The sequence below is a fragment of the Felis catus genome, chromosome B2 (genome assembly GCF_018350175.1).
Source record: "Felis catus isolate Fca126 chromosome B2, F.catus_Fca126_mat1.0, whole genome shotgun sequence".
In the NCBI taxonomy this organism is placed as follows: domain Eukaryota; kingdom Metazoa; phylum Chordata; class Mammalia; order Carnivora; family Felidae; genus Felis; species Felis catus.
Window position 1 is genome coordinate 40,612,346 of NC_058372.1, and position 20,720 is coordinate 40,633,065.

The window sequence follows — 20,720 nt, forward strand, 5'->3', positions numbered from 1 at the left end:
AAAAAGCTTTTTCCAACTCTCTGACTTGTTTCCTCATCTTTCTTATATTTTAGTCTCTCTTTTATAGATTTTGCTCAAATATCTCTATACAATTGCTTGTCTGCTCATATTTAAGAATGTGTCACTAAAAAGATGATTGGAAGCTTTTCATACAAGGGTGAGGTAGCCCAAGTGCATCATTTTGTTGGGGTCTCTTGGGTCCCTCTCCCCAAATTCATGAGTTGAAGCCCTAATCCCCAAGTTGAAGTGACTGTATTGGGGGGTGGGGTCCTTGAGGTAATCAAGGTTAAATGAGGTCATAAGAATGGGACCATAATCCAATAGTACTGAGGAAGAGACACCAGAGACCTGTTTTTCTCATACAAAGAAGAAAAGCCATAGTGAGAAGGTAGCCTCTGGAAGCCAAGAAGAGAAGTTTCACCAGAAACCAACCCTGCTGGCACTTTTGTCTTAGACTTCCAGACTCTAGAACTATGAGAAAATAAATTTCTGGTATTTAAGCCATCCAAGCAATCTAATATAGAGTCCCACCCCTCTGATAGACTTTCTTTCTTTTGGGCTGGTCAGTCCCTCTGGATGCTCTCAAACTCCTGCCTGGGAGTTATAAGCCAGCCACTGGTGTTCTCAGAGCCAAGATGGGGAATGCACTGGAATGAGTCTGTTCAGTATATAGACTTTGAATTAATGCCCTAGTATTTAGCACAATGTCCCTGTCCTTAGCTGTGCCTGGTGTTGCTCAGTCCAAAGACCTCAGGTGCAGCCTCTCTAGAGGAAAAGCCTCCAGTCTTCTTCCAGGGTGGAAGATGGGGTGATCTAATTTCTTGCTGTACAAACTTTCAAATGATATTCCTGTTTTTAGCATCATCTTCACCCACTCTCAGAGAAACATGCCCCTAACTGGACGTTTTAATGCCCACATAAGAATGTAAGATAAGACCGTGGATACAAGAAACATGAATTAAAACTGTGATCCCCACATAAAGCCAGGGCTTTCAAAGGAAAGTATAGACTGGAAAGGATAGACTAGAAAAACACTCACTGACTTGCTGAGAGGAAATGACAAGGAAACTTTTACCTTGACTGTGAGTAGGAAAAAGTATTATTCTCCCTTAAAATTTTATAAACAAGGGTGCCTGGGTGGCTCAGTTGGTTAAGCGTCTGACTCTTAACTTCAGCTCAGGTCACGATCTCACAGTTCATGAATTTGAGCCCCACATCAGGCTCTGTGCTGACAGCGTGGAGCCTGCTTGGGATTCTCTTTCTCCTCCCTCTCTGCTGCTCCCCCCTCAAAAGAAATAAAAATAAACTTTAAAAAGTTTATAAACAGGACAATGCCACACAATTCAATTTGTGTTATTAAGGAACCAGAAGCCAAGAAACTGACATGAAAATTGGTTCTATGTGTATGATCCTCCCAGAGTGCCTGGTCCTGAGTGTATGATGCTTCAAAAATGCTTGGCCTTGCAGAGGCAAATGGAAAGCTACTTTGAAGGTACATGCTCTCAACACAGGCCACTCAAGTTGCCTACAGCTAATGTTAAATGAAGATGATCTCAAAATTCATAATTACAAAGCAGAAAGAAAACAATCATTTAAATGATTAACACACACACAAAGAGTAAGATTAGATTCCCAAGATCTTCACAAGTACAACAATCTAAAAAATACTACTGAATATGAATATTTAAAGGTATTAAAGATAGAGGCGCCTGGGTGGCTCCGTTGGTTAAGCAGCCCATGTCATGATCTCATGGTTCGTGAGTTTGAGCCCCACATCGGGCTCTGTGCTGACAGCTGAGAACCGGGAGCCTGGTTTGGATTCTGTGTGTGTGTGTGTGTGTGTGTGTGTGTGTGTGTGTGTGTGTGTGTGTGTGTGTCTCTGACCCTCCCCCGCTCACTCTCTCTCTGTCTCTCAAAAAAATGAATAAAAAATAAAATAAAATAGTATTAAAGATATAAGGCAAAGATTTAGAACCACTTATATAAATAAGTAACAAGATATTATGAAAGAAGAACAGGAATCTTTGATGGGGCGCCTGGGTGGCTCAGTCAGTTGAGTGTCTGACTTCAGCTCAGGTCATGACCTCACAGTTCGTGATTTTGAGCCTCACATCGGGCTCTGGGCTGACAGCTGGGAGCCTGGAGCCTGCTTCAGATTCTGTCTCCCTCTCTCTCTGCCCCTCCCCTGCTCACGCTCTGTCTCTTTCTCTCTCTCAAAAATAAATAAACATTAAACAAAAAAAAATTTTTTTAATGACAGGAATGTTTGGAATGAATTAAATATAATTTTTAGGAATGACACATGAAATTGTTGAAAATAAACACTCAGTAGATAGTTCAATATCAGATTAGACAGAGCTGAAGGGAGAGGTTGCACACAGAAGATATACCCAGAATGCAGGATAGACAGTTAAACGTGTAGAAAAATGAAAAAGATTAATAGATAATAGAAAAGCAAGTCAAACAGGAGTTCCAGAAGGAGAGAATAGACAGAATGCAAGAAAGATAATATTTGAAGAAATAATGGCTTTGAAGAATTTGTTGCTCATACACTTTAGTCCACAGTGAATGTCCTTTTATACTAAAGATGTAGCAGATCATATAAACCCTGTCCTCTGCCCACAGTATGATACAATGTGACAGCAGTAACAAAAGATAACAATGCCATGCACATTTGAAAATTTTAAACCATACTACATGGGTCAAAGAAGAAATCACAATAAAAATAGAAAATATTTAGCGATGAATGATAACGAGGTTACTATATACCAAAATTTGTGGAATGCAGTATATAATGGAAATGTATTGCCATAATAAATCTATGACTCTAAAGTTGGTTCCCAGGCCAGCACTATGACCCAGGAACCTGATAGAAATGCAATTTTCTGTCTCCACCTAAAACCTATTGAATTAGAAATTTTGAAGGTGGAAATCTAGAAATCTGTATTTTTATCAAGACCTCCAGGTGATTCTGATGTATGCTTAAGTTTGTGAACCACTGCCTTAAATGTATATATTGGAGGGAATAAAAGAGAAATATTAATAGCAAACATCCAACTCAACTATTAGAAAAAGAACATTAAAATCAATTTAAAAGTAGGAGCACCTGGGTGGCTCAGTCAGTTAAGCGTCTGACTTCAGCTCAGGTCATGGTCTTGCGGTTTATGAGTTTGAGCCCTGTGTAGGGCTCAGAGACTTGAGCCTGCTTCAGATTCTGTGTCTATCTCTCTCTCTGTTCCTCCCCACTTGCACTCTGTCTCTCTCTCAAAAATAAATAAAGATTAAAAAACTTTTAAAAAAGGTTTTAAAGTCAGTCTAAAAGTAATGGAAAGAAATACTGTTAACAGCAGAAATCTTCTTTACAATCTATTTTAATAGCTTTATTTCTATATTAGGACCCTTAAAGAAGCATTATCTTTGCTTCCAGGTTGAAACAATCCCAGTTTTCCTCCAGCTTGACTCTGACTCGGTAGTGTATCTGTGCAAGGAAGTTGGGCAAAGAAGAAAGTAACACATAGAACAACATTTCAAGATACCACATTCTAGATGTCTATGCAGATATATGCATATTTTCTTTCTATAGAGTCATACGAAAGTATTAAAAATGGGTTTCTTTGGGGAGGAGGGACTTGGGGTAGGTAGAGTCATATTCATTTTTCCTTTTTTTTTTTTAACGTTTATTTATTTTTAGAGAGAGAGTGAGAGAGCACAAGCAGGGGAGGGACAGAGAGAGAATCCTAAGCAGGCTCTGTGCTGACAGCACAGAGCCCAACATGGGGCTCAGACTCATGAACTGTGAGATCATGACCCGAGTCAAAATCAAGAGTCAGACGCTTAACCAACTGACCCACCTGGGTGCCCTGTCATTTTTCCTTTTAAAATATTCCTACATGGGTGCCTGGCTGGCTCAACCAGAGACCACGTGACTCTTGATCTCAGGGTTGTGAGTTCAAGCTCCATGTTGGGAACAGAGCTTATTTCAAAAATAAATAAATAAATAAATAAATAAATAAATAAATAAATAAATCCTATTAAGTTTGGATTTCTAGTCTTATATCACTTTTCTTTCTAAAAGTGATAAAAGACTTATTTGAACTATGAGATTATGGGTAATTTTAATTTCCTGATTAAAAAGAGGCAAAACAAACAAAACACATGGTTAATATTATTGTTAAAAACAGTAACAACAACAAAAACATGTCCAGACCTGGATTGTATCAGATCTTTTTACTCTTTTGTTCTTTCTTTCTTTTTTTTTTTTCTTTTTTTTTTTTTCTTCTTTTCTTTTTTTTTTTTTTTTTTTTTTGCCTAATGTAATTCACAATCTCCTTCTGGGAGTAAATTAGCATGCCTGATAAAATGTGTAAATTTTCTGATAACTTCTAAAGGAACTGAAGACTGGTTTTAAGAAACCTACTCATCCAACTGTGAGTCAAGAGCCTAATTACCTCTAATCAAACACAATTTTCTTTTGTACCTAATCTATTTTTATAAAATGTCCATAACAAGAGCAAATCTTCTTTTAAAAAATTTAAAAATTTTTAAAAATATTTATTTATTTTTGAGAGAGAGACAGACAGAGAGGCAAGTGGGGTTGGGGCAGAGGGAATGGGAGACACAAAACTGGAAGCAGGCTCCAGACTCTGAGCTGTCAGCACAGAGCCCGATGCGGGGCTTGAACCCACGAACTGCCAGATCATGACCTGAGCTGAAGTTGGAGGCTTAACCGACTGAGCCACCCAGGCACCCCAAGAGTGGATCTTGATAGACTTAATTGGTAGGCTCCTTTTCCTTTGCAGCAATATTTATAATACATTTTGATAAGTGGTCATAACTAAATTACTTGTAAACATTTTCTTTAACAATATTTAAATATATTTTAAAATCTCAAAACATTTGGGTAATGTCCATCTCGGTTACAGTCTAAAAGATGAAGGCACGATGAATGGCAGGGTCATAGAACTGTAGGAATAAAACGTAATTCTTTCGTTCTTTCGCGACCATCTGTCGGCCTACCATATGCTAGGCTTTGAAAAGTACTTGAGCATCTACCACGTGCCAGGCACCGTTCTAGGATCTGGGGATACAAACATGAACAAACGGAGTTGGGGGGAATAAAACTACAGTTCCCACAATGACGTGCTCTGCCTCTTCCCAGGTGGGAGCTTCTTTCCGCTAGTCTCTTCCCAGGATTCTAGTTGTACAGGAAAGCCCCACCTGCTTATCTGCCATTTGCCCACGCTCTCTTTAGAAGATGGACTACAACTCCCACAATGCCTTCGGGGGGCACGCTAGAAGGGTTCCACCTGCTTCCTAGTCCGGTCAAGAGGGACTACAGTTCCCAGACTGCTCTGCTTCCTCTCTTGGGTGTTATTGCTCCTTTCCCGGTGCCGGACGCGGTAGAAGCGAGCGAGAGTGCCAGGTCCCGGGTTTTCTGTGTCCTTCTCCCGGGCAGGGACGAGGCAGTGACTTGACTCTTGGGCGCCGAGCCCGGGAGGGAGGGCAGGAGGCCGTCTTCCCTCCTATCCAGCTCACCTCACACCACTATTCTTCTTCCTCATCCGCGGCCGCTTGGACGACTCCGGACCGACTACCTGGGACACGGGTGGCAGTCTCTGCAGCCGGGGCTGTGGCGAGGCCGCGGCCCTCGGGGCGGCGGTAGCGGCGTCAGCTCTGGGGAGGAAGAGGAGGGAAGATGGCGTCGGAGCTGGAGCCCGAGGTGCAGGCCATCGACCGGAGTTTGCTGGAATGTTCGGCTGAGGAGACCGCAGGGGTGAGTGCCGGGACCCGGGCGGGGACGTCCGGCCCTCGCAGGCCGCGCCCGGGGGGAGGAACTGACTCCTGGAAATCTCGGAGCAGCCCAGCTCTGACTTGGGGTAACGACCTCGCGGGGCTCTCTAGCCTCGCCGTGTGGGCAATGGCCCGGGGAGGCCACCGAGCCTGCCCCTCGCCCTCCTTCTTTATCCTCAAATGGCCCGCAGAGCCGCTGTGTCCGCTGGCCGCCTTACATTCCCTTTTTGCCTGGGAGAACCGACTGCCTTTCCATTATTCCTCCTTACCCCTCCACTCCCAAGAAGTCCCCAGCACAGGGGCCTTTGCCCTTTATGCCAGCTCTTGGCAGAGGGGAGAGGAAGACGCTTCCTGATTTGGGGGTGTAATCGCCCTGCTTTATCTGCCTAATTCCTTTTCCTCAGATTAGTGGAGCATTGCCTCCTCCACCAGAACATGCTACCCTAACCGGTTCCTCACTTTGTTTCTGGGACTACCCTAGGCACCAAAGGATGCAAACGACACCGTTTTCCCTGTATCCGCCCCCCCCCCCCCCCCCCCCCCCCCCCCCGCCTCCCTCGCCAGTGCGCTTTTGCCCAGGTTTGGTCAGTCCACATCGTTGGTAACTGTGCGGAAAGTAGCGTCTGGGCATGTTACTGAGTGTGAGAAAGCAGTGGTGGAGGCTGGGAGATTAAAAAAAAATTTTTTTTTCTAGGAGTTGGGCATAGTTGGATGGAAAATAAATGTTATATAACTTTGAGAGAGTAACTTTCAACAAATAGAAACTAATAATGTGAGGTTTGGTCACTGCACAGTGGGGAGCAGTTAACCCCCAAACGTAAACCGTTCAAACCCAGTACTGTAATGAAAGCGTCATAGGAATATGCTCGCGTAAGTTGCAGAGTTGTAAAATGATTACTTTAATAAACTTGATGGCATCTTTCCTCAAGAAGGACAGGGAGCACTCATTAGAACAGACTGTCCAGGATGATTATGAATGGACCAAAACAACCTAGGCCTCACTTCTGAGGCCTCTGATTTTAGGGAGAGGGTGACCTTTGAACACATGTTAATAATCTTTATGAGCAAAATTTTAGTGGGGCACCGTGCGGCTGCTGGTGGTGAGGGGTTACTGTGTGTAAATTGTCAAGAGTGGAAGTCAATGACAGGAGTAGAGGTGAAAAGTTGAACGATGACTGTTGAATTTTTTTTCAAGTCAACTTGTTTAGCTCTGTTTTCATTTACTTTCTGCTTAATATTGCACCAACCCAAGGATTTTCGGCCCCCATCTGCCTTTCATTTATCAAAGAGAGCAGTGTTACAAGGAAGCAGTAAAATAGTCAAGGTGACAGCTCTTCCCAATGTCGTCATGTCAGTATCCATATTGACATTACATTTGTTGTCTGCCTCAAAGTGTTGTTGTTGTTGTTGTTGTTGTTGTTTTATTCCCACTGAATTTTGTGTGGCTTGGCTCCGAGATACAGGCTGTGTGCCAGACTTTTCCAGCTCTGAAAGTGCAAGTGATTGCGTTTCTCCAACCCTGAAAGCTATCAAGTGATTGGAGTTTCTCCAACTTGTTGTGGAAACCAGTTCTAAAACTGGTACTAGAGACCAATGTAGTAATTCCTGTGTAGTGAAATTCTCAAGCAGATATAGTGGGAGAAATTAAGGGAAAAGCAATTGAAATTTATTAATTTGGACTTAATTTGAGTTTGTGACAATCCCAGTCTGAGCTACATTTTACATTTGCTCTGTTTACTTTTAAATGGCTTTCTGAACAATAAGATGAAAAAGTTTTTGGTCTAAAGGCCAACAAAATTCCCAAAAGAAGACTACTAGGGTATTAAAATTAAAATTATAAAATTAAGGGGCACCTGGGTGGCTCAGTCTGTTGGGCGTCTGACTTCAGCTCAGGTCATGATCTCACAGTCTGTAGTTCGAGCCCCGCGTCGGGCTCTGTGCTCAGCTCAGAGCCTGGACCCTGCTTCAGATTCTGTGTCTCCTCCTCTCTCTTCCCCTCCCCTGCTCATGCTCTGTCTCTCTGTGTCTCAAAAATAAATGAAAACATTCAAAAAAAATTTTTTAATTATAAAATCAAAAAATTTTAAACTAATATTAAAATACAAGATTCTTCCAGCTATATAATCTGGCCTTACTTTGTGAGGGGTTTATCGTCTGTATTTGTTAAAACCACATAACACTTAAAACTATTCTTTCAGCTTGGTCTATAGCACAGCCCTTCATCACAAATTAAAATGAATTAAAAAAGCTTTCTCAGATTAAAAGCAAATTTTAGAGAGGGTAAACAGAGCAGTTATTTCAGCCTTTAGACCTTTGTTACCGATAATTTCTGGAATCACATCCATTTAAAATAGCTTAATAAGCTTAGTGTCATCTTTCCCACACTTTATTTACATACTGCTTTTTACATTTCTGTTATGAGGAGGAAGGTATGTATCCTAACAAGCTTGCTTCACAAAAGCAGTATGTGCTCTTTTCGATAATTGTAAGCCTAAGATATTAAAGTAGTCCTCTCTTCTCAGTTTTCTCTTTTTCTTGGTAGAATTGATTCCACAAGTTTTGATTTTTCTAGTATGTCTATCTACATTTTTTGCTCCATGGATATTATTATAATGTGCTCCATTGGGTGATTGTGACTTAAGAAGTATATATATTGTTTTTCCCCAAGTAGAATAGACCTTCTCATTATAGAAGTTTTATGTAGAGTTTTATGTCTATATTGGATATTTTTTGCTTTAAAATTTTGACAGTTTTGTATATAATTTACATATGTAAGTTCAATTCACTGGTTTTTAGTATATTCATAGAGTTGTGTATCACCATAATTTTAGAACATTCTCATCACCCCCCAAAAAATCCTATACCTATTAGCAGTCACTTCCCGTTTTCCCCTAAACTCCTGAACTCTAGACAATTACTTACTTATTTTCTGTCTCCATAGATTTGCCTAGTCTGGAAATTTCATATGAATGGAATAATAACACTATGTTGTCTTTTTGACTAGTTTCTTTCACTTAACAAATGTTGTCAGGGTGTGTCCTTGTTGTAGTATGTATCAACACACCATTTTGTTTTATTGCCAAATGATATTCCATTGTATGGATATACCATATTTTATTTATCATCGGTTGATGACATTTGGGTTGTTTCCATTTTTTGGATATTATGAATCGTGTTGCTGTGAACATTTGTGTGCATTTTTGTGGGGACATCCGTTTCTTTTTTTGTTTTTTTGTTTTTGTTTTTTTTTGTTTTTGGTTTTGGTTTTGTTTTTTTTTTGAGCATATACCCAGGCATGTAATTGCTGGGGTCTATGGTAATTCTATGCTTAATGTTTTGGGGAACTGTTTTCCAAAATGACTGCATCATTTTACGTTTTCACCAGCAGTATGTGAGCGTTCCAGTGAATTTCTCCAATAGTGAAGTGCTATCTCATTGCAGTTTTGATTTGTATTTCCTTCATGACTGTAGGTGCTGAATATCTTTTCATGAGCTTATTGGCCATCTGTACATCTTTGGAAGTGTCAATTCAGACCTTTTAACTATTTTCAAATTAGATTTTTTTCTCTTCTATTATTGAGTTTCTGTATTTGATTTGTGAATGCTCTTACTTCATTTCTAGAACTCTAAGATTCGTTTAAGATTTTTCTTAACAGAGTCTTGAAAACTTCATTTTGGTACTAATGAGACTGTTGTTCTATAATTAACTTACATGTTGATCATCCTTGTTTGAAAACAAAATCAAATATGGTTAAAGGATACAATTTTTTAAAAAAAATTTAAAAATGTTTTTCAATTAATTAACTTTTTAATTTACATCCAAGTTAGCATATAGTGCAACAATGATTTCAGGAGTAGATTCCTTAATGCCCCATACCCATTTAGCCCATCCCCCTACAACCCATAAAGGATACAATTTGAATTGGGGACTAGAATAATAATCAGATGCTGTAATAAAAGGCTAACCTCTAGGGAGTCTTTCATTTTTGTGTTTATTACACTTGCTCTTTATCCCAAGGCTTAAATTTAGCACTCAAAAAAGGAAAGCTCCTGGAAACGTTGTCGTTGTCCGTTGTCGTAACATGTTTACTTTAGTGGAGTGAGTTGACAGTTTCTTCACTTCCTTTATGGATGACTTCTAATAAGATAAGTGCTTATTTGTTGTGCACTCTGGTTTGACAGCCACAGTGTCTGAAGGACAAATTAACATGCAGTCAAATTACAAATCTCAATAGTTGGTCATGATGAGGAAACAGTTACAGTTAGCTTATGTTAGTTAGAGCTAATAAGAGAAGCTATTGATTTCATTCTTCTGAGATACATGTGAGCCATTATTGTGAAAGGCAGCCAAAAAATTTTTTCCTCCTGTTCAGTTTTTCATAACTTTTTTTTTCAATCTATATTGTTGCCAGTCACTAATTGAACATTTCTGGTATAGAATTCTTATGTGATTCTCTTGTTTTATATATTAAGTGTTTAAATTTAATGAAGTTAAAAATGCTTATAATAGATCCCAAATCTGTAGGTGGTTTTAAATTTGGAGCATATGCCTGCTTTTCTTGAGCCAGATATGCATATCTTCTTAATAATTTATAATAATATATTATAAACTGTATTTAGAATGAAATGCTCTACTAATAATTTGTAATATAGTATCAGTACAAATTATATACAGTAATGTATATTATGTTATATATACTGTATAGTAAATATTATGGTATTATATATTAATAAATATGTAATAGCATACATAATATTATAATATACAAAATAGCATAGTCTATAAAATTTGCTGATTTTTTTTCTTAGTAGCTGATATTAGTTTCTGAATTTTTTGTTCAAGAAATCTATAAATAGAGGGGTGCCTGGCTGGCTCATTTGATACAGCATGCAGCTCTCAATCTGAGAGTCATGAGTTTAAGCCCCACATTGGGCATGGAGCCTAAGAAAGGAAGGAAGGGAGGGAGGAAGAAATCTATGAACAGATTTGACCTATCAGTGTTGTTGGAGCCACAGAGCACATAATTTCTTTTAGAAAGTATCACCTTTTATTCTCCCTGGATTAAAATCCTGCAAAAGTGGCTTCAAGAAAAATAGGAACATAGGGACTCCTGGGTGGCTCAGTCGGTTAAGCGTCTGACTTTGGCTTAGGTCATGATCTCGTGGTCCGTGAGTTCAAGCCTCGCGTGGGGCTCTGTGCTGACAGCTCTGAACCTGGAGTTTACTTCAGATTTTGTGTCTCCCTCTCTCTCTGCCCCTGCTCTGCTTGTGCTCTCTCTCCGTCTCTCAACAATGAATACATGTTAAAAAAATGTTAAAAAAAAAAAAAAAGAAAAATTGGAACATAAAACATAAGAAAAACAAAAATTGTTGTTAAAATAAAAGCTTTAAATGTATTGTAAATTAAAATTGCTTGAAACATAACTTCCTAGGATCATAGGAGTAAATTCTTTGAATCATAAAGCTTAATTTTTTATCCATAAACACTAAATTGCTTAGGACAAATGGATTATCTTCATTCATGTTTTGAAATAGGGTTTCTGATAATGGGTGAAAAACTAGACATTTACCCTTAGATATGGCAAAAAAAAAATGTTTTTTTAGCTCAACGAATTAGATTCAAGTTTGCTTGTTGGTTGATGCCTCTTTGCCTTTTACTATTGACTACTGTTTTTTTTAACTAGCCCATTTTATAATTAAGGAACTCTGTGTGTGTGTGTGTGTGTGTGTGTGTGTGTGTGTGTGTGTGTGTGTGTGTGTGTGTAATTTTGATTTCAAGTTACTTCTCTAAAGAGAGAGAATCCTTAATCCTGCGCTGTTGTTTTAAGAGTAATTTAGTCTCTTAGTTGCATAAAGCAAACACAACTAAGTTGGTAACATTTGGAAAAGGTAGTTTCACTTTAGGGGTGAAAAGTTTTTCCACTGTGTTCTGTTACAAGCTTCAATTCAATCCCTTAACTTACTAACAAAGTTTTTACATTTTTAGTATACATGAAAATATGAGGTTGATTAGAAAGTTAATATATATGTCCTCATGTATATTTAAAATATCTATATGTAATTATTTTTAGAGGGAAGGGAGTAGGTAAAGATTGTACAAGTAATAGTTAAAACGAAGACCTTATACTGTTGTCTTACGGTGTTAGACCTTACTAGAATGTAAACTCTTAACAAGGATGTACATGAACTTTAGTTGTAATCCATAAGTAAACATTGGACCTATGAGTTAGCAGTTCAACTAACTGCATTTTTGTAGAAGTGAGTGCTTTCATGTATTCTGATTTTAAATGCTTACCTGGTTGAGAGCCAGAATAAGTTGCAATTACACAAAGCAACATGGGGGACAGAGAAACATTGCAGAATTGGCAGGGATAAATGACAATATAGGGGAAAGACTTAAGATGTAAGGAAACACAAAGGGAAAAGAAAGGAGGTAGTTTGAAGGATGCCTTATCTAGGGCTTATTTGGTTTGGTTTTTAGAGACTGCAGGCCTGGATCTAGTTTATCTCTGCTTTCATTAAAGCTACATAGAGCATCTTTCTGCAGTGTCAATGTTATAGGACAGTAAGTAGTATAAACATATTTAGAGTCATTCAGGTAACAGATTTTACTAAATGCCCACTGCAGCCAGGTTATGTGTTAGACCCAGGGGAAGTGGGAAAGGCAGAGGGAGTGAGGAATGGGCTGAGAAAGGCATCTTAGAGAAAGTGAAACATAAACTGAGAACTGAAGAATGAGTAGAAAGTAGCCTGAAAATCAGAGAGAGAAGCAGTACAAGTCAGGAGGAGGAAACAAGTATGATACAAGACAAAAGACCTTATAAACCACGTTGAGGGAATTGACTGGATGCTAAATACAAGGGGAAGCTGAATGACATGATCTCATTGACATTTTGCAAGAATCATGCTGGTAGGGAGGCTGGAAAATGGACTGTACAAGGGCAAGATTAGTGGAAATGACCAGTTAGGACCTTCTTGCATTAATAATGGTGAAAGATGGGAGTGGGGGGTTTTGGGATAGAGTAGCAGAGGTAGTGCCTATGGAGATGGATAGATAAAGAAATGAGATGGATTCATCAGATTATTTAGGAAGCCTAGTAGACAAGACATGATTAATTGGATGTCGGGTTGAGGAAGAAGGAAGATTTTCAGGTTTTCCTGGTGTGGATACTTAGGTAGATGCTGGTATGTAAAATAGAGAAGTGGGGAAAATGCCGGTTTTTGAGAAAGGATAGTGGAGATCATGAGTTCAGTTTTAGACGTAGTGAGTTGGTGTTTTAATCAGGAGTAGCTGTTTCTTCTGTTTCTCTCTACACTTACCAATGCTTCTGGTCACCAAATGTGAGTTTTTCCCCCCATACCTAGCCATTTCCTAATTCTCTACAGACACCAAGTGGGTGTCCTACAATTCAATTCACTTCTGACACTATGCACCTGGAGTTAGCATCAGATCCCACAGGTTAAGGGCTCAGTCCCACAACACTGCCCCCCACTACTTAAGCTGCCAGTCACAAGCAGTGGGTCCTCAGGTTGCCCAGAACTTCTGTCTGACTTAGCTACAAATCGAGGGTTACCATGACCCTGCCTTCGAGTTCAATAATTTGCTAGAAGGGCTCACAGAACTCAGGGAAATGGTTTATTTACTAGATTACTGGCTTATTGTAAAATTCTGTAGCTTAGGAATAGCAGATGGAAGAGATGCGCAGAGCAAGGTATGTGGGAAGGGGAACAGAGCTACCATGCTGTCTCTGAATGCACCAGTACTTACGAGTGTTCACCAACCCGGAAGCTCTTTGAACCCCGACATATAGACATTTTGTTATGGGGGCTTCATTACATAAGTGCAATTGATTAAATCATTGGCCATTAATGATTAGTGCATCTTCCAGCCCCTCACCCCTCCCCAAGTTTGGGGGTGGGAGCTGTAATTTCCAACCTTATCACATGTTTCGTTCCCTCTGGTAACCAGCTGTCCATCTTTAGGGGTTTTCCAAAAGTCACTTCATTAACCTCAGCTCTAGCTTGGTTGAAAGGAGATTGTTATGAATAATAAAAGATACTCCTTTCATCTTTATATCACTTACCACTTAGGAAATTTCAGAAATTTTAGGAGCTCTGTGCCAGGAATGGGAAGAAGACCAAATATATATTTCTTACTATAAATCATGATATCACAGTATCTGTTAGATATCTAAGTATAATTATCCAGGTAGTTGGACATAAAAGTTTAGAACAGAAAAGTGGCTTTTGTTTGTTTCCATCAGGGAGAGCGAAGGGAAAAGGGCTTATAGAGAGTTTGATCAGGGAAGGAAGGCATAATTGATAGAACAAAGCCTCTTGTAGACTGATACTCATGAGACTGGTTTATTAATCAATGAAAAGTGTAAGTGGCATATTGGCTATTCATGTTCACTGCATACTCTTCCTATCAGCAAACTGACAAGAGAATTCAAAAGACAATCAGTATATCATTTGAGCAAAGCAGTAGAAAGGAAGTCAGATGGGCTCAATGGCTAGTGTCATGATGATCTGTGGTGGTCATTTGCATGTGAACTGCCTACAGAAGATTGCTTTAAGAGTCATTTTGAGGAGAGGGGATCATTTTACTCTAAGTAGAATTCTGAAATACTTGGCATTTTTATCAAGTTCTAATGAATTTTGCCCTTTTTGGAAAGAGTATACAGTTATGAGTGACGCCAATGAAATAATTTATAGGACTCTTTTTATCCTTATTTTTGTGCCTAAAAGAATAGAGAGTGGGTTTATTCAAATGAGCAGTTTGACGTTGTGTAAACCTACTTTTTCTTTTTTCTTTTTTAAAGAAATGGCTGCAAGCAACTGACCTCACTAGAGAAGTGTACCAGCATTTAGCCCACTATGTACCCAAAATCTACTGCAGGGGTCCCAACCCTTTTCCACAGAAGGAAGACATGCTGGCACAGCATCTTTTGTTGGGACCAATGGAATGGTACCTTTGTGGTGAAGATCCTGCGTTTGGATTTCCAAAACTTGAGCAAGCAAACAAACCTTCTCATCTTTGTGGTCGTGTTTTTAAAGTAGGAGAACCTACATACTCTTGCAGGTAACATACTGTAATTTTCCTTCTAAAAGCCTGTTTTTACCTTTTTTCCCCTGAAACCTTATGTTTTTGTTTTTAAATTAGGGAAATACATACATACTAAGAAGTGGACACAACAAATATGTATGGTCTCTTAACTAATAATGAAACAGATATTCATGTAATTATTTTCCAGGTCAAGAAATAGAACATCATCAGCATTCCAGCAAACCACTGTGTGCTTTCTCCCTCCCCTGTAATTAACTGCTGCCCTGGCTCTTGTAATAATAACTTCTTTGCTTTTCTTGTTAGTTTCTTTAGTTCCGGTGTCTCTTACTAATGTTCAAGGTATCTCACATTTGGCCGGTGGGATCCCTTTCACACTAGCATCGTCCTTTGCACATTGCTGCCTTAGTTTTTGAGTACTTCTTTGCTTTCTGGCACAAGATGTCCACAGCTCACCTTGTACTTAACTCCGATCCACATGTAGAATCAGCCATTTCTACCAGGAGTTTCATTTAAGGTAGGAATGGTAGTTAGAAACCATTATCTGGGTGCTCTATGTACTTACTTGCCAAGGATAACTTTACCTTTTTTTTTGTTATTTCTTGTTGAGAGCTGAGTGTACAAGTAGAAGATGGAGAGGAAAGTGTCCTATTTCCTTTAAGACCATCTATTCCTATTTCACAGAATTAGTCGGTGTCAACAGTTTCCTATGTATCCTTCCAGAAATTTCCTCTGCATATGCAGGCCCGTATATATGGCTATCTTACACATATATGCAACCACACATACAAAAGGGAATATGTGTTATATATACTGGGCTAAATTTTCCTTTCTCTGTTTAACAAAATCTTGACTTCTGTCCGTATCAGCTGATATTGCTAGATTAAATATTGCATTGTGTGATTGTACAATTTATAGAGGCATTATGTAACATTTTTTTCCTTAACACTTTTTCCTTAAACCTAATGAATTCAGTTTTGGTTAAGGACTGTAGATGTCTATGGTTGTCTTTCTTTATAAGCATGGTCAGAATACCAATGGAGATCTTTTTATATTTTGAAATACTGTTCTAGTTTTTTGTTTGTCTTTATAAAAACTTCTTTGAGTTCTCTATTGATATTGGAAGCAATAAATCTACTTCATGATGTACAGATGAGGAAACTGAGATACACTTGTTCCAGTAATGTCCTTTTGTAGCAAAGGGATCCAGTTCCAACACTTGTATTTGAATGTCGTATCTTTTCATTTTCAGTCTGGAATGTTTTCTCAGGGTTTTTTTTCCATGATCTTGATACTTTTGAAGATTACCAGCCAGTTATTTTTTAAATGTCTGCCCATTTGGTCTATCTGATTCACTTTATGATTGGGCTCAGGTTGCATCTTTCACAGGAATATCACAGAACTCACATGTTTTCATTATACCTTAACAAGTGGTATGTGATTTTGATTTGTTTGATAGATGGTGATGTTAGTTTTGATCACTTGGTTAAGGTGATGTCTACAAGACTTCTCTACTGTGAAGTTACTCTTTTACTCTTTATAATCAATAAGTATTTTGTGGGGAGGTACTCTAAGCTATTAAATATCCTGTTCCCTATCACACATTCAATTTATTCATTTGTTTATATCAGTATGTATGCATGGAGGCCCATTATACCTGTGCTCGAATAGTTCTAGCTTTGACTCTTGGGAGTCCCTTCAGGCTTTGTTATTTTCATGTCCTCATCATTCTTTGAACAATTCCTTGTTCCATCAGAGATGTTTAGGGCACGTCTTGGACTTTCCTCTGCTCTAGACCTGAAAGTAATCATTTCTCTAAGGAGCCTGGTTCCATTTTAGCAGAGATTAGTGTTAAGAAATAAGATACTAGGTGTGCTTGTTGCTATTGGTATGTCACTAATCCCAGGCCCTCTCAGTGGATCTATATTGTATATCTGTCTATAGATAACATACTGAAAGAAATATTGAAAACCAGGCATTTACAATAATCTCTCCAGTTCCAATCCAATACCACAGGCTTCTCTCGTTTTCTCCCTTTGCATATTTGTAACTTCTCTGATGAATCTGATTCTCATTATCCTAAATATATTTACTTATTTGATCACTTCCTTGTATGCAACCATTCTTTTGCTGCTGTTGCCATTGCCATCCAGCTCTGCATAATTGCCCTCCTTCCCCCATTTGGGCTTCATATGCTATTCTGGGCTATGGTGGCCTTCCCCCACCCTTGTTAGGACAGATCTAAAAGAAGAAGGCTTACTTTAAGATGCATGGTTATGGGGGCTCAGTTGGTTAAGCATCTGACTCTTGGTTTTGGCACAGGTCATGATCTCACAGTTCTGTGAGTTTGAGCCCCTGCATCGGGCTCTGCACTAACAGTTCAGAACCTCTCCCCCTCTTTCTCTGCCCTTCCCCCTCTCTCGTGCATGCATGCTCTCTCTCTCAAAATAAGTAAACTTAAAAAAAAAAAAAAGATGCATGGTCATGGCCCTTGTGCTAAATCAGCTGGGTGTCTGTCTTGACTGAAACTCCACACTCCTCTAGCACTGCTTACTGGACCTCAAGTATCTCTGTGCCACTTTTGATTCCATAGTGGTCATTCTCTGGTAACCTTGGAGACAAGTCTGGTAAATAAACTCTGCATGTGCAGCCCAGCCCTTAGCCAAGAACTCATCCACAGGTGACCCCCACATACACTTCTGTCCCTTCCTGGTTACTTGATCTGCACATATTCCCTCTCTGGTACCCTGACTCAAGGCCGCTAGCTGTTTTATCTGCTACAAACATTGATCTAGTCTCAGCTCAGTGGGACCTTCCTGCAACACTTAGATTCTAGCTCATTGTGCCACAGGTGGGAATTCACACCCTGAGTGGGAGATCCTCATGTATTCATATAGTTTTGTGGTCATGTACAGTAGGAGTCTGGTTCTGTTACAACCGGAAGTGAAAGTCCCAATATTTATTTTAACAAAGAAAGTTGCTTATGTTTGTTGAACACCTTCTAGGTGCTAGATTTAATGCCAAGTACTTCATGTAAAGTTACGTTTAATCCTTCCATAAACTTCTGAGATAATATCCCTGAGGAAACTGAGGCTCAGAGTGGTTAAGTGACTTAACCTGCAGTCATAAAAATTGAAACCAGGTCCCTTGGACTCTTAACTCCATGATCTTTTCATTTTACTTTACACTGATTCTCATATATTGGTCTGTTACAAATTTTTCACTCATGTTCAGTAAAATGAGGGGAAAAATAGGAAAAATGTTCTGTTTCTCTTGCAACTAAATTTGTTCAGTTCCTAAATTTTGAGAGATGTCCTTTATTAAAATATTAGCATATGAAGTGAAGGCAGTGAACCAGGTAGTTTTGCTTTTTCATATTTTTAGGAAAAAAAAACCCAGCCCTTTTTGTGGTCATTCTACTGGCCCCTGAAACTCAGAAATCTGGGAACTACTACTAGCAGTAGTAGTAATTACCCAGTAAGGCTCTTGTTTCCTAAGCAGAAAATCAAGTTACATTCCAGTACTGTCTTCTGTACTACAAAGTACGGCAAAGAATATTAAATAAAAATATTTGGGCTGGAGACAGAGCTTTTGGTGACAGTATTGTGAACTTGGCCTGAATCCTTTACTCCCTCATTATCCTTGGCTAGACTAGTCTGTAAGGTACTCTTTCCTGATGGGAGATGTTTGGCACTTATAAAAGTCTCAAGCGTATTAGATGCTCAGCAAATATTTGTTGAGGAAATGTCTATTACGTTGTTCAGAGTACGGAGGACAGTTTTAAAGGTATTAATTTGCTATTCCTATGTGAGTTAAATTGCTTGAGTATTTCTAATTTTTGCCCATTTCCATACCTGTCCAGTGGCAATATCCTGTTTATCGTAAGCCAGCTACTTTGGGAGATGTTATTCGTGATTATGTACAAAAAATCCTTCCCACTTGAGATTCTTAACTTCAAATATTCAGTTATACCCAGCCAATTAATTAATAGGGCAGCTGGTGCTACATGTACACAACACATTGATCTCTCTTATGAATTTATTGCCATCTCATTTAATCTTCTAACCATAGGCACAGTGTTCAGGAATTTTGTTAGTTCCAGGAATTTCATATATGTCTGTGTGGGTCCATCCAGAGGAGAAGAGGTTAGGTACAGGTTTGAATGCTTTATATGGAGGCCTTCATTAAATGGTCAAGAGTTCTGGATCTTCCATTACCAGAAGATCAAGTAAGAAGTATCTTACTGTCTTTTTTTTTTCTTTTAATGTTTATTTGTTTTTGAGAGAGAGACAGAGACAGAGACAGAGACAGAGTGCCAATAGGGGACAGGTAGAGAGAAAGGGAGACACAGAATCCGAAGCAGGCTCCAGGCTCTAGGCTCTGAGCTGTCAGCACAGAGCCTGACGTGGGTCTCAAACCCACAAGAAGTAGGACACTTAATTGGCTGAGCCACCCAGGTGCCCTGAAGTCAATTTCTAAAAAGCAATAGCTGAGGCTGTTCTTTGTGTTTCTGTCCTTAATATACCCTTACTATACCCTTGACTCTCTTTAGATGTCAACAAAGTAAAAATTTTCTCCTCACAACATGAGGTGTTCTCCTACTGATGGTGCCTTCCTTTTCATTGATCATATACGTCCTCTAACTATACAATTAGAATATCCAGAACTGGGATGAATAGATTAACCTAACCCGTCACACTGTAGTGAAATGAATTTAAGCATCCGACTCTTGATTACAGCTCAGTTCATGGTCTTGCAGTTTGAGAGTTCTAGCCCAGCATTGGGCTCTGCGCTTATGGTGCAGAGCTTGCTTGGGATTGTGTCTCCTCCTCTCTCTGCCCCTCCCCTGCTTGCTCTCTCTTTTTTTCTCAAAATAAATAAACATTAGAAAAAAAATTTTATAATAATAGAAAACATACATTTGGCTGTATCTTTCAAAAGGTACAAAAGTGTATGCCATGAAAAATAACCTTCCTTCTCCATCCCTTAATTTCCCTGTTTTCTTACCCAGAAGTGATCACTGCTAGTAGTTTCTGTGTATTCTTCCCGATGCAAGCATTTATATATTATTCAGTAAATGCTAGAATATGACATAAACTGTTTCCACCTTGCTTATCTTATTTAAAATTTGTCCTTAAAATTGTTATATAATATTATATATAGAGAGAACATGCTCACTTTGTCTTATGTTTTTAATGGCTGATTATTATTGAATGAATATCCTATCCTTTATTTACTAGCCTTCTATTAATAGACATTTCGGTTGTTTCTAGTATTATAAATAATACTGCACTGAATATCTTTGTATGTCTTTGTGCATATATAGATGTAGATCCACAGGATACATTCCTAAAAGTAAAATTTCTAGGTCAAAGGATGCATACATTTATTTCTTTTTTCGGACCAGCAGTAAAACCTGGAGACGAAATGAAAAGGAGATGATGTGCTAGTTTGAGGAAGAGAATCAGTATGAGGGACAAACAACAGAAACTACAATGGGTGTGTGTTGGGAAAGTTTGGAAAATCTATCTTCTAGCTAGCCTTACAGGGAGAAGAAACCAGAAAGTACAGGCTAGAATGTGGCAGCCAGAAAGAGGAGGCAGACTGGCCAATTATCTGAACTGTGGAAGAAAGAAAGCAGCGTCTGGTGACCTGCATATAGACAGATAAGTAGCCTGGGGTGGGAGAGAAAAAATTAATCTATAAAGGGCCCTATAGGGCCTAAATTTGGACCACACTTTTAACAGCTCTTTCTAAACTTTGCTGTTACCTGAAGTTGGCCACACTCTGGGTTAAAGGCTCTGTCCTTCACAACAAGACTATCCAAGATACAACTGCAAGTTTAGAGATTCTCAGGGACACCCTC

The 20,720-nt window shown here is 39.0% G+C and overlaps 1 protein-coding gene and 1 long non-coding RNA gene across 14 annotated transcripts in view; one reads left to right on the plus strand and one right to left on the minus strand.

Moving 5' to 3' along the window:
• Positions 1 to 5,303: 5,303 nt before the first annotated feature.
• The window catches only part of UBR2 (ubiquitin protein ligase E3 component n-recognin 2), a 128,339-nt gene continuing 112,922 nt past the window's right edge, over positions 5,304 to 20,720 (plus strand). For 5 of the 13 annotated variants that reach the window (XM_045057566.1, XM_011282222.4, XM_023253978.2 and 2 more), the window contains exons 1-2: positions 5,310 to 5,773; positions 14,613 to 14,872. In XM_045057566.1, the coding sequence (XP_044913501.1) occupies positions 5,696 to 5,773; positions 14,613 to 14,872 (338 nt within the window). In that variant the 5' untranslated portion in view covers positions 5,310 to 5,695. Of the gene's footprint in view, positions 5,774 to 14,612; positions 14,873 to 20,720 lie in introns of those variants that run through there. The other 8 variants (XM_023253979.2, XM_045057573.1, XR_006597777.1 and 5 more) reach the window with 7 other exon arrangements.
• LOC123385368 overlaps positions 9,766 to 20,720 on the minus strand; it is a 35,718-nt gene continuing 24,763 nt past the window's right edge. The window contains exon 2 of the long non-coding RNA XR_006597779.1: positions 9,766 to 9,981. This is a non-coding gene — a long non-coding RNA (uncharacterized LOC123385368). The remainder of the gene's footprint in view (positions 9,982 to 20,720) is intronic.